Source organism: Nycticebus coucang, chromosome 9, assembly GCF_027406575.1.
Source record: "Nycticebus coucang isolate mNycCou1 chromosome 9, mNycCou1.pri, whole genome shotgun sequence".
Lineage (NCBI taxonomy): Eukaryota > Metazoa > Chordata > Mammalia > Primates > Lorisidae > Nycticebus > Nycticebus coucang.
In genome coordinates, this window is record NC_069788.1 from 87,624,969 (window position 1) to 87,637,676 (window position 12,708).

At 44.8% G+C, this 12,708-nt stretch overlaps 1 protein-coding gene and 1 long non-coding RNA gene across 4 annotated transcripts in view; one reads left to right on the forward strand and one right to left on the reverse strand.

Annotated features, from left to right (window-relative positions):
* AK7 (adenylate kinase 7) overlaps nucleotides 1–12,708 on the reverse strand; it is a 113,407-nt gene that overhangs the window by 40,164 nt on the left and 60,535 nt on the right. Inside the window, exons 10-12 of the mRNA XM_053602959.1 lie at nucleotides 12,133–12,282; nucleotides 4,120–4,248; nucleotides 2,489–2,612 (exon numbers count right to left, since the gene is read on the reverse strand). Coding sequence (XP_053458934.1) covers nucleotides 2,489–2,612; nucleotides 4,120–4,248; nucleotides 12,133–12,282 — 403 coding nt within the window. The remainder of the gene's footprint in view (nucleotides 1–2,488; nucleotides 2,613–4,119; nucleotides 4,249–12,132; nucleotides 12,283–12,708) is intronic.
* The window catches only part of LOC128594282 (uncharacterized), a 77,490-nt gene that overhangs the window by 33,364 nt on the left and 31,418 nt on the right, over nucleotides 1–12,708 (forward strand). For all 3 annotated transcript variants that reach the window (XR_008382528.1, XR_008382527.1, XR_008382529.1), the window contains exon 2: nucleotides 10,109–10,211. This is a non-coding gene — a long non-coding RNA (uncharacterized LOC128594282). The remainder of the gene's footprint in view (nucleotides 1–10,108; nucleotides 10,212–12,708) is intronic.

Here is a 12,708-nt window from a genome sequence, read left to right on the forward strand (position 1 = left end):
GACAGAGATTCACTATATTGCCCTAAGTTGAGTGCTATGGCATCACAGCTCACAGCAACCTCCAACTCTTGAGCTTAAGCAATTCTCCTGCCTTAGCCTCCCAAGTAGCTGGGACTACAGGCACCTGCCACAATGCTCGGCTATTTTTTTTTGTTGCAGTTGTCATTGCTGTTTAGTTGGCCCAGGCCAGATTTGAACCCACCAGCCTGGGTGTATGTGGCCTGCGTCCTACTCACTGAGCTATGGGCGCTGCCCGATTTTTTTCTTTTTTTTTGAGAAAGAGCCTCAAGCGTTCGCCCTGGGTAGAGTGCCATAGTATCACAGCTCACAGCAACCTCCAATTCCTGGGCTCAAGCGAGTCTCCTGTCTCCACTCCCCCAAGTAGCTGGGACCACAGGTGTCCACCACAACACCTGGCTATTTTTTGGTTGCAGCCGTCATTGTAGTTTGGTGGGCCCGGGCTGGATTCAAACCCGCCAGCTCCAGTGTATGTGGCTGGCACCTTAGCCGCTTGAGCCACAGGCGCGGAGCCCAATTTTATTTTTCTAATGACTGCTACAGCTGCTTTTTGGCCAGGAAGTAAATTTCCTTGGAGACACTACAGTTTAAAACCCGGTTAGTACTATGATCAATCATAAGTTATGGCATATACTTTCAAATAAGTAAAAGAGGCCAGGTGTGGTGGCTCCATGCCTGAAATCCCAGCACTTGGGAGGCTGAGGTGAGTGGTTGCCTGAACTCACACGTCCAGCCTGAGCCAGAGGGAGACCCCATCTCTAAAAAATTGCTGGACATTGTGGCAGACACCTGTAGTTCCTGTTACTTGGGAGGCTGAGGCACGAGGATCACTTGAACCCAACAGTTTGAGGTTGCTGCAAGCTAAGAAGCCACGGCACTCTACCGAGGGTGACCAAGTGAGACTTTGTCTCAAAAAAAAAAAATAAATAAAATAAAATAAGTAAAAAAATGAAATTGGAATGTTTCTAATACAAAGAAATGATAAATGCTTGGGGTGATAAATACCCAGTTGCCCTGGTTTGCTTATTGCACCATGTATATATGTATCAAAACATCACATGTACCCATAATAATTAAAAATACAAAATTAAAAACATAAAACCCAGGTCTCTTTCACTTTTTTTCCTTCACAAGAGAGACCCACTTCCAACCCTTTTTGGATGTGCTCTAAACTTTCTCTTTATTCTTCTTAAATAAAATCTTTCTTTGTTGCCCTGAAAGTTGTGTAGGTTACTTTTTCTTTCTATACACAATGCCTGTGCTACAAATTTAAAAAAGAAAGGAATAAAAAAGGGAAAAAAATATAAAACCCAGTTTGTTATTATTTTATTAGAATGGACTGTTTTTTTTTTTGGTAGAGACAGAGTCTCACTTTGTCACCCTTGGTAGAGTGCCGTGTCATCACACATCACAGCAACTTCCAACTCCTGGGCCTCAGCCTCCTGAGTAGCTGGGACTACAGGCGCCCGCCACAACACCCGGCTATGTTTTTGTTGCAGTTTGGCTGGGGCTGTTTTTTTTTTTTTTTTTTTTTATAAATTCAACAACGAATTTATTTATTCATTTATTGTATAGAGACAGAGTCTCACTTTATCGCCCTCTTTAGAGTGTCGTGGTGTCACACAGCTCACAGCAACCTTCAACTCCTGGGCTTAGGCGATTCTCTTGGGGCCGGGTTTAAACCCGCCACCCTCAGTATATGGAGCCAGGGCCCTACTCCCTGAGCCACAGGCGCCGCCCAACCTGACTATTTTATATACTAAGGATACTGGGTTTGTCATATTGATGGCAAATTTTTTTTCTTGTCCTTTTAATTCATGTTGTTGGATGCTTATAAAATATTTACAAACACACATCTGATTTTTTTTTAGCTTAGGAAGTTCTTTCTTATCCTACCATCAGCAAGTCACCAAACTGTTAACAATGATTCTTTTTTCTGGAGGAGGATGAGATTATGAGAGAAATTTTTTCATTATAATTTCTCTACTTGATTTTTTTTTTTTTTGAGACAGAGTCTCACTATATCTCCTCCATAGAGTGCCTGTGGCGTCACAGCTCACAGCAACCTCAAATTCTTGGGCTTAAGCGATTCTCTTGCCTCAGACTCCCAAGTAGCTGGGACTACAGGCACCCGCCACACTGCCCAGCTATTTTTCTGTTGCAGTTGTCACTGCTGTTTAGCTGGCCCAGGTCTGGTTTGAACCCGCCAGCCTGGGTGTATGTGGCCAGTGCCCTACCCACTGAGCTACAGGCTCTGCCCTCTGTACTTGATTTTAATAGCAAACAAGTAGTCTTTTTACAACAAGGTTAAAAAAACAGCCAATGTTCAAGAATATCAGCACACAGGAATTCATAGCTACAGTAAGCTATGATTGTGCACTCCAGTCTAAGCAATGGAGTGAGACCTTATCTCTAAATAGCAAAACAAAACAAGTGGCAGCACAGCTTGGATGCTGCGTGTGGATTTTACCTGCATTCTGCTCCATGCTGTCCTTGATGCCATCTAGGAGCTCGTGAGCATCCTCCACATTCTCCTCCTCTTCTTCCTCACCTTCCTCATCTTCTCCTATATCCTTAGGTGCAACAATTGACTCCTGCATGCCATAGGGATATTCACATTGGATGATGCCCTGTGCTGACTTGCTACTCACAAATCATATGGCAAGTAATCCCAGAAAAAGTCTGGTACCCAAATAGGAATGTACCCAAAGCCAGCTGTCATGCAAAAGTTTGCAGAATTCACGACAGCTTCAAGGTTGTTCTTATTCTGTTTTTAGAAAAGTAATATATTTCTATGCTAACGCCAGAACTGCTTAAGAATCTATGCTTTCTAAGGTAGCACATTATAAATTGAATCAAACACATTTTTTGGAAATTAAGACTTTCACATTTTTTATTTTATGATTTTATTATTTATTTTATGTTATTTTATTTAAGACAGACTCCCACTATGTTGCCCTCAGTAAAGTGCTGTGGTGTCAGAGCTTACAACAACCTCAAACGCTTAGGCTTAAGCGATTCTCTTGTCTCAGCTTCCCAAATAGCTGGCACTACAGGTGTCCACCACAACTCCCAGCTATTTTTTTTTTTTTTTTTTTTGTAGAGACAGAGTCTCACTGTACCACCCTCCGGTAGAGTGCTGTGGCGTCACATGGCTCACAGCAACCTCTAACTCTTGGGCTTATGCGATTCTCTTGCCTCAGCCTCCCGAGCAGCTGGGACTACAGGCACCCGCCACAACGCCCGGCTATTTTTTTGTTAGATTGGCCAGGGCTGGGTTTGAACCCGCCACCCTCGGCATATGGGGCCGGCGCCCTACTCACTGAGCCACAGGCGCCGCCCAACTCCCAGCTATTTTTTTTGTTGTAGTTGTCATTGTTGCTTAGCAGGCCTGGGCCAGGTTGGAACCTGCCAGCTCTGGTGTATGTGCCCAGCACCCTAACTGATGCGCTATGGGTGCCAAGCCAGAAAGTAAGACTTTTAGTAATCATTTATGGAAACATTGCTCAATATTCCTCATTCCCAATAAATTCATAAAAAACAGTTCATAAATAAATACTTGATAATACCTTGAGGAACATATAATAAGGATAAAAAATCTGAAAATGTACTAGTAACAGAGAGAATGTAAGACATCTTTTAAGCAATAGCTGGACACCACGGCCCTCTACCAACGGTGAGAAAATGAGATTCTGTCTCAAAAAAAAAATAAATAAATAAATAAAATAACAAATCTCTTTGTTTACCATCATGTTGAATGAGTTACTTGTTTATTTAATTTATTTATTATTATTTTTTTTTGAGACAGAGTCTTACTCTATCTCCCTAGGTAGAGTGCTATGGCTCACAGCTCACAGCAACCTCAAGCTCCTGGGCTTAGACAAATTCTCTTGCCTCAGCCTTCTGAGCAGCTGGGACCACAGGTGCCTGCCACAACACCCAGCTACTTTTTTTTGTTGCAGTTTGGATGGGGCCGGGTTCGAACCCGCCACCCTCAGTATATGGGGCCAGCACCCTACTCACTGAGCCACAGGCGCTGCCCAGAAAAGCATTTCTATTAATAAAATATAAAAAATCCCAATAAAGTGGTTAAAGTGTTACCAGTTTTGCTATGGCTTCAGAAATGACATCCTTCAGTTTGATGTGATGAAGTTTGTAGTGCTTGGCCAGTTCTGCAGAAATACTGGATTTCCCCACAGCCGGAGGACCAAGAATACAGATTTTGACTGGCTGAAAGACAATAGGGAACATACAGGGAGCTCTGAATGCTCTGTTGCTCTGTGTATGATAACTAGTCAGGGTGGGGTTTTATATTATCACTTCAGGAATATGTCTTTTCTAAAGTCTCTGAACCTGCAGGGTAGCTCTCACTCCTCTGTCAGAAGTTCAGAGTCACTGCCCCCTCTCCTGCCACCACCATGGCTGCCACACCATCTTAAAACCACCTGCTCACTAGTTGGATAGTTCACATTCTGGCTCATGTTCATTCATTCAGTAGGTATTTAATAAGCATCAACTGTGTGTGCTAACTTGGGCCTGGGGGATAAAATACTCAACAAGATGTGCTCAGGGACACCTCAGATCACAAAAGAATTAGTGCTCTGGCATCAAACGCTACCACACAATGCAGTGTATCGTGCTACCCTTATAAAGATAGCAAAGAAAGGCTCAGTGCCCATAACACAGTGGTTACAGCGCCGGCCACATGCACTGAGGGTGGCAGGTTTGATTCCGGCCCAGGCCAGCTAAAACAACAATGACAAGTGCCCACAGCACAGTGGTTAGGGTGCCAGTCACATACACCAAGGCTGGTGGGTTTGAAGCCAGGTTGGGCTGGCTAAACAACAATGACAACTGCAACAAAAAATAGCCAGGTGTTGTGGGGGGCACTTGTAGTCCCAGCTACTTGGGAGGCTGAGGCAAGAGAATTGCTTGAGCTCAAGAGTTTGAGGTTGCTGTGAGCTATGATAGCAGTAGCACTCTACAGAGGGTGATAAAGAGAGATTCTGTCTCCAAAAAAAAAAATAGATAGCAAAGAAACAGAAGACTTTCTAGTCCAGTGTACAAAGGGCCTAATTTTCTGCCTGAACAGTTGTTTCTGGATTGAACTTTTTTTTTTTAAACAATTCTCTTGCCTCAGCCTCCCAAGTAGCTGGGACTACAGGTGCCTGCCATAATGCCCGGCTATTTTTGTTGTTGTTGTAAGTGTCATGGTTGTTTTGCAGGCCTGGGCCAGGTTCAAACTCGCCAGCCCGGGTGTATATGGCCAGCGCCCTATCCACTGAGCCATGGGTGCGGAGCCTGGATTAAACTTTTAACACGGTTTATTCTAATTTTTTTAAAATACTGTATATGCTAAAAAAAAAAAAACCCAAAATAAAAAAAACACCATTTCATCTGCTGAAAACTTGCTTGAAAACTAAAGAAGCTCGGTGTAAGTAAGCTCAGAACCAGTAAGTAAATCAATCTTTCTTTCTTTTTTTTTTTTTTTTGTAGAGACAGAGTTTCACTTTATTGCCCTCGGTAGAGTGCCGTGGTGTCACACAGCTCACAGCAACCTCCAACTCCTGGGCATAGGTGATTCTCCTGCCTCAGCCTCCCAAGTAGCTGGGACTACAGGCGCCCGCCACAACACCCGGCTATTTTTTTGTTGCAGTTTGGCCGGGGCTGGGTTTGAACCCGCCACCCTCTGTATATGGGGCCGGCGCCCTGCTCACTGAGCCACAGGCGCCGCCTTTCTTTCTTTCTGACCGTGTCTCACTTTGTTACCATCAGTAGAGTGCCTGGTGTCATAGCTCACAGCAACCTCCAACTCCAGGATTCGAGTGATCCTCTTGCCTCAGACTCCCAAGTAGCTGGGACTACAGGTACCCTGCCACAATGCCTGGCTAGTTTTTCTATTTTTAGTAGAGATAGGGTCTTGCTCTTGCTCAGGCTAGTCTCGAACTTCTTTTTTTTTTGTAGACAAGAGTCTCACTTGGTCACCCTCGGTAGAGTGCCATGGCTCACTGAAACTTCAAAGTCTTGGGCTCAAGCGATTCTCTTGCCTCAGCCTCCTATGTAGCTGGGATTACAGGTGCCCACCTCAACTCCTCTGGCTCAGGCTGGTCTCCAACCTGTGAGCTCAGGGTAATCCACCCTCCTTGGCCTCCCAGAGTGTTAGGATTACAGGTGTGAGCCGCCATGCTGGCCTCTAGTGTCAAACTCCTGAGTTCAGGCAATCCACTTGCTTTGGCCTCCCAGAGTGCTACTATTGTAGGCATGAGTCACCGTGCCTGGCCGTAAATGTTTATTTCAAAATATCAGTAATCACTAATCTTTTTTTTTTTTTTTTCAGTTTTTGGCTGGGGCTGGGTTTGAACCCACCACCTCCGACATATGGGGCCAGCGCCCTACTCCTTTCAGCCACAGGCGCCACCCAGTAATCACTAATCTTTTATTTCAAAATGGCTCAAACAGCTGTGAAACTGAGACCTAGAATTTTGCAAGGCAAATTAAAAAATAATGTCTATGGGGCTGCGCCTGTGGCTCAGTCGGTAAGGAGCTGGCCCCATATACCGAGGGTGGCGGTTTCAAACCTGGCCCCGGCTGAACTGCAACCAAAAAATAGCCGGGCGTTGTGGCAGGCGCCTGTAGTCCCAGCTACTCGGGAGGCTGAGGCAAGAGAATCGCTTAAGTCCAGGAGTTGGAGGTTGCTGTGAGCTGTATGATGCCATGGCACTCTAGCGAGGGCCATAAAGTGAGACTCTGTCTCTACAAAAAAAAAATAATAATAATGTCTATGAAGAGGATTTCCACTGGTAGGGTGTCCACATGCTTAAAGATGACATCATTTTTATGCATGAAGTTGTTTATTATTATTGTCGCCATTTCACACAGGAGACCAAGGCTGATCAGGAAATAAGCAGGTGCGTTGGGGAGGTTCTGGGTGAGGCATGCTGGGTGTGAATGGTGCTATTTGGTTAGGACTGATGGTAACAGCCACAATGGCAGGAGGTACAAGGAGGCAGGAATGAGGGCGAACAGCTCTGGAGCTGAATTCTAACAGGCACGGGCTTGGTGCATTCACCAAGGCCTGAGACCCAGCCGCCAACTGAACAGGTTTACCTGCCTCGTTTTGTCCATAGACCAGCGGTGGAGGCTATCTCCCGGGCTGAGCTCACTTTACCTACGTCTAATCCAGAATGCCAATCTATTCATTTACTTATGATGAGAAGCATGACTGCCACAGAACTGAGAACACTCCTAGTCCATGCAACTGGAATATTTGCTCCCTCAGAGCAAGCAGGCACCAGAACCACGTCATTAGACTGAGGGTCGCTACACAAGCTTTGGTCAAAACAAGGGGAGTTAGAAGAAGCAACTGTTTAGTGGCATCAAGTCAGTGCACTTGTCCCTGCAGCAATGACAACTTTACCTTGCCAAAGGAACCGGGATCATGCAAGTACGTGACTTGAAACTCCGTCTTTTGGGGATGTCACTGAATGACACTGGTACGTCTACACTGGCCTTGGTAGTGTTTCCTATTCTGTGCTTCTTGGCTAACCAACACCCCCAGGGATGGACACACTCTGATAAGTTTTTAGATAGACTATTCCTTCTATCATGTTCTTGTCCAGTTTTGCTAATCAGGAACCATATGATCTCTCTAAAAAATCTTGTCGTTTTTCTACTCTGTGTGTTGATTTATAGTAGACCTACAGAGGAGGCCGCCAGTCTAACCTCTGGAGTTGGGTAGGTGGGCCTCAGGTGCCAAGTACAGTCACCATGAGGAGCTTAGGTGCTTTAAGGGACCATTATTTCTGTCTTTTGCTAATGGTATACCTTTCACGTATTCTATTTTTTTTTTTTTTTTTGTAGAGACAGAGTCTCACTGTACCGCCCTCAGGTAGAGTGCCGTGGCGTCACACGGCTCACAGCAACCTCTAACTCTTGGGCTTACGCGATTCTCTTGCCTCAGCCTCCCAAGCAGCTGGGACTACAGGCACCCGCCACAACGCCCGGCTATTTTTTTGTTAGTTTGGCCAGGGCTGGGTTTGAACCCACCACCCTCGGCATATGGGGCCGGCGCCCTACTCACTGAGCCACAGGCGCTGCCCAACCTTTCACGTATTCTTAACTAAGCATTTATTTATTTTATGCTATTAATATAAAACATTTATTTATTTTATGCTATTAGTTATTTATTTTTATTTTAATTAATTAATTAATTTTTGAGACAAAGTATCACTCTGTTGCCCTGAGTAGAGTGCCACGGCATCATATCTCACAGCAACCTCATACTCTTGGGCTTGAGCAATCCTCTTGCCTCAGCCTCCCTAGTAGCTGGGATTACAGGCACCCGACACAATGCCTGGCTAGTTTTTCTATTTTTAGTAGCGATGGGGTCTCACTTTTGCTCAGGCTGGTCTCAGATTCCTGAGCTCAGGCAATTCACTACTGCCTCAGCCTCCCAAAGTAGAGGCATGTTTGTTTTTATTTATTTTTATGTATGTATGTATTAATTTATTTTTTACAACAGAGTCTCACTTTGTCACCCTTGAATGCTGTGGTGGTAGACTGCCGTGGTGGTAGAATGCTGTGGTGTCACAGCTCACAGCAACCTCAAACTCTTGGGCTTACGCAATCCTCTTGCCTCAGCCTCCCAAATAGCTGGGACTAGTCTCCTGCCCCTCCACAACACCTGGCTATTTTTTTTTTTTTTTTTATACAGTCTCACTTTGGCACCCTCAGTAGAGTGCCATGGTATCACAGCTTACAGCAAATTCAAACTTTTGGGCTTAATTCTCTTGCCTCAGCCTCCTGAGTACCTGGGACTACAGGCACCCATCACATTGCCCAGCTTTATTTTTGGGGGTTGTAGTTGTCATTGTTGTTTGGCAGGCCTGGGCTGGGTTTGAACCTGCCAGCTCCAGTGTATGGCTGGCGCCCTAGTGGTTGAGCTACAGGTGCCAAGCCAGCTATTTTTGTTGTTGCTGTAGTTGTCATTGTCGTTTAGCAGGCCCTGGCTGGGTTTGAGCCTGCCAGTCCTGGTGCATGTAGCCGGCGCCCTAACCACTGAGTTACAGACGCCGAGCTGCTGTTTTGTTTTGTTTTGTTTTGTTTTGTTTTTTTAAGAAACAGAGTCTTATGGCTTGGTGCCTGTGGCTCACACGGCTAAGGCACCAGCCACATACACCTGAGCTGGCGGGTTCAAATCCAGCCCGGGGCCCGCCAAACAACAATGATGGCTGCTACCAAAAAAAAAAATTGCCGGGCATTGTGGCAGATGCCTGTAGTCCCAGCTTCTTGGGAGGCTGAGGCAGGAGAATCGCTTAAGCCCAGGAGTTGGAGGTTGCTGTGAGCTGTGATGCCATGGCACTGTACCTAGGGTGACTGCTTGAGGCTCTGTCCCAAAAAAAAAAAAGAAAGAAAAGAAAAAGAAACAGAGTCTTACTTTGTTACCCTCAGTAGAGTGCTGTGGCTTCACAGCTCACAGCAACCTCCAGCTCTTGCACTTAGGCAATTCTCTTGCCTCAGCCTTCCGAGTAGCTGGGACTACAGGTGCCCACCACAATGCTTGGCTATTTTTTTGTTGCAGTTTGGCTGGGACCGGGTTTGAACCTGCCACCCTCAGTATATGTGGCCAGCGCCCTACTCACTGAGCCCACAGGCACCACCCTGTTTTTTTTTTTTTAAAACATGGTTCTTAGGATACGATAGTGACACTATACCTTTTTTTTTTTTTTTTGAGGCAGAGTTTCACTATGTTGCCCTCAGTAGAATGCTGTGGTGTCACAGCTCACAGCAACCTCAAACTCTTGGGCTTAAGTGATTCTCTTGTCTCAGCCTCCCAAGTAGCTGGGACTACAGGTGCCCACCACAATGCCTGGCTATTTTTTGTTGCAGTTGTCATTGTTGTTTAACTGGCTGGGGGCCGGGTTCAAACCCGCCAGCCTTGTTGTTTGTGGCTGGTGCTGTAGCCACTGTGCTATGGGCACTGAGCCATATGTGGAGTATTCTTATGAACAACAATAATTATAATTATGATTACTCATGCGCTATGTGAACGGTTTTCACTTTCTCACATACAACCCACTTTTGTCTTTAGAACACTTCCCTGGCATAAATCTAAAGATGTATGCAGGTGCTACATTTATCTGACTGCAGAAGGGGAGGAGTGGAGGCCCTGTGGCTAGAAGGGGCTGTTCTAGGTAAGTCTGCATCCTAGCTGGCTTGAATCCCTGACTTTCTGTGTTATCTTGAGGAAGGTGCTTCATCCCTCCAAGCCTCTGCTTCTTCCTCTATAAGAAAGTGGAGGAATATCCACTTCCAGGTAGATGTGGAGAATATCTACCTTTTGCCATAAAAATGATATGTGATATAATACGTATGCTATTAGCTCTATTTAGCCATTCTATGTGTATGTATTTCCAAATATCAAGTTGTACATGATAAATATATGCAATTTTTAATTAGTCAATTTAATTAATTAGTTTAAAAAATATCTGCCTTGGAAAGTTGTGATGACTGGAATGACCATTGAATCCTCTGACCTGTAGGAAGAGGTCAAAGTAGTAATCAGACTTCTACCTCCTACTACCCTCTCCCACACGTGTATACCCAGGGCTGAAACAGGCAGGCCAGTGAGGCACACGGTTTAGACAACTTACATCCTTATATTAACCACTCTGTGACATTCATTCTTGAGCTTACTATCACGTACAATTTGCACAAAAGTTAATATCTGTGTTAACTTTAATTAATTTGTTTTTTGAGACAGAGCCTCAAGTTATCACCCTGAGTAGAGTGCCATAGCATCACAGCTCACAGAAATCTCCAACTCCTGAGCTTAAGTGATTCTCTTGCCTCAGCCTCCCAAGTAGCTGGGACTACAGGCGCCCGCCACAAGGCCCGGCTATTTTTGGTTGTAGTTGTCATTGTTTGGCAGGCCTGGGCCGGATTCAAATCTGCCAGCTTTGGTGTGTGTGGCTGGCATCTTAGCGCTTGAGCTACAGGCACCACCAACTTTAAAAATTTTAATATTCACTTGGCAAGTATTGATTTAATACTTGCTCAGGCTGGTCTGGAACCCCTGAGCTCAAGGAATCCTTCTGCCTCAGGGGAAATTTATATGTAAATTGCTGGACTAGGATAAATTTGTCAAATTAGAAAAACAACATGAAGGCTAGGCACGGTGGCTCACACCTGTAATCCTAGCACTCTGGGAGGCCAAGGCAGGTGGACTGCTTGAGCTCACAAGTTCAAGATCAGCCTGAGCAAAAGCAAGATCTCTGTCTATACTAAAGCTAGAAAAGCTGAGGCAAGAGGATCGCTAAAACCCAAGAGTTGGAGGTTGCTGTGAGCTTTGACACAACAGCATTCTACCCAGGGCAAAAGCTCGAGACATCAGTCTCAAAAAAAAAAAACAGAAAAGAAAAGAAAAACAATTTGAAATTAGAAATTTGGACTTGCAAAAAAGAAAATATTTCATTGACATAATTACACTAAAAATTTCATTTACTTTGCTTAAATTGGAAGTTTGAATAGGAAATGGGGCCGGCTGAGGTGGCTCACACCTGTAATCCTAGCTCTCTGGGAGACTGAGGCGGAAGGATCCCTTGAACTCAGGAGTTCCAGACTAGCGTGGGTAGTATGAAATGCTGTCTCTTCTAAAAATACTAAAAATTAGCAGGGTGCTTGGGCGGTGCCTGTGGCTCAGTGAGCAGGGCGCCGGCCCCATATACCGAGGGTGGCGGGTTCAAACCCGGCCCCGGCCAAACTGCAACAAAAAAATAGCTGGGCGCTGTGGCGGGCGCCTGTAGTCCCAGCTGCTCGGGAGGCTGAGGCAAGAGAATCGCGTAAGCCCAAGAGTTAGAGGTTGCTGTGAGCCGTGTGACGCCACGGCACTCTACCGAGGGTGGTACAGTGAGACTCTGTCTCTACAAAAAAAAAAAAAAAAAAATTAGCAGGGTGCTGTGGTAGGCACCTGTAGTCCCAGCTACTCGGGAGACTGAGGCACAAGGATTGCTTGAATCTAGGAGTTGTGAGCTAGGCAGACACCACAGCACTCTAGACTGGGCGAGCAAACAAACAAAAACAAAATAAAACAAAACAGGAAATCTTTATAGTTACCAGTAATCCTCTGCTTTGCTTGTATTCTTTGAGGATAGTGTTGATATTGTCTGCAAATCCTGTTTGGGCAATCCATCGAATGTTAAAATTCTCCTTCACAAAGACTCCTTCCATCCTTAAGTTGACCAGTAAATGGTCAAGACAGTCTTGCTAAAAGAGAGGAAAAGTTAGAGATTTGTCTTTTTTGTTACATTCTGACAGTTGAATGGTTACTAAAGGAAAATAATGCACATTCACTAATATGAAAGTCAATCCAGCATGAAGTATTTACAGAGCATTTATTGTGATACTGCAACACTTCTAAATGGTCCCCATGTCTACATTCTGATGGTAGGCAGCATTATGGCTCAATGAGTAGAAAGATGCGGGAAATACAAGTATAAGTTTTCTTTCTTAAAACTTTTAATTGCATAGTGCAGTTCCATGGTTCAAAATTCATAAGAAGAAAAGGTATATAGGAAAATATTCCCTGTGACCTCTGTCATTGTCTACCCAGTTCTGTTTCTCAAGACAACTGATAATATTAACCTCTTTAGAAGCATATTCAAGCACAATATTTAGATGGAATTTATTATC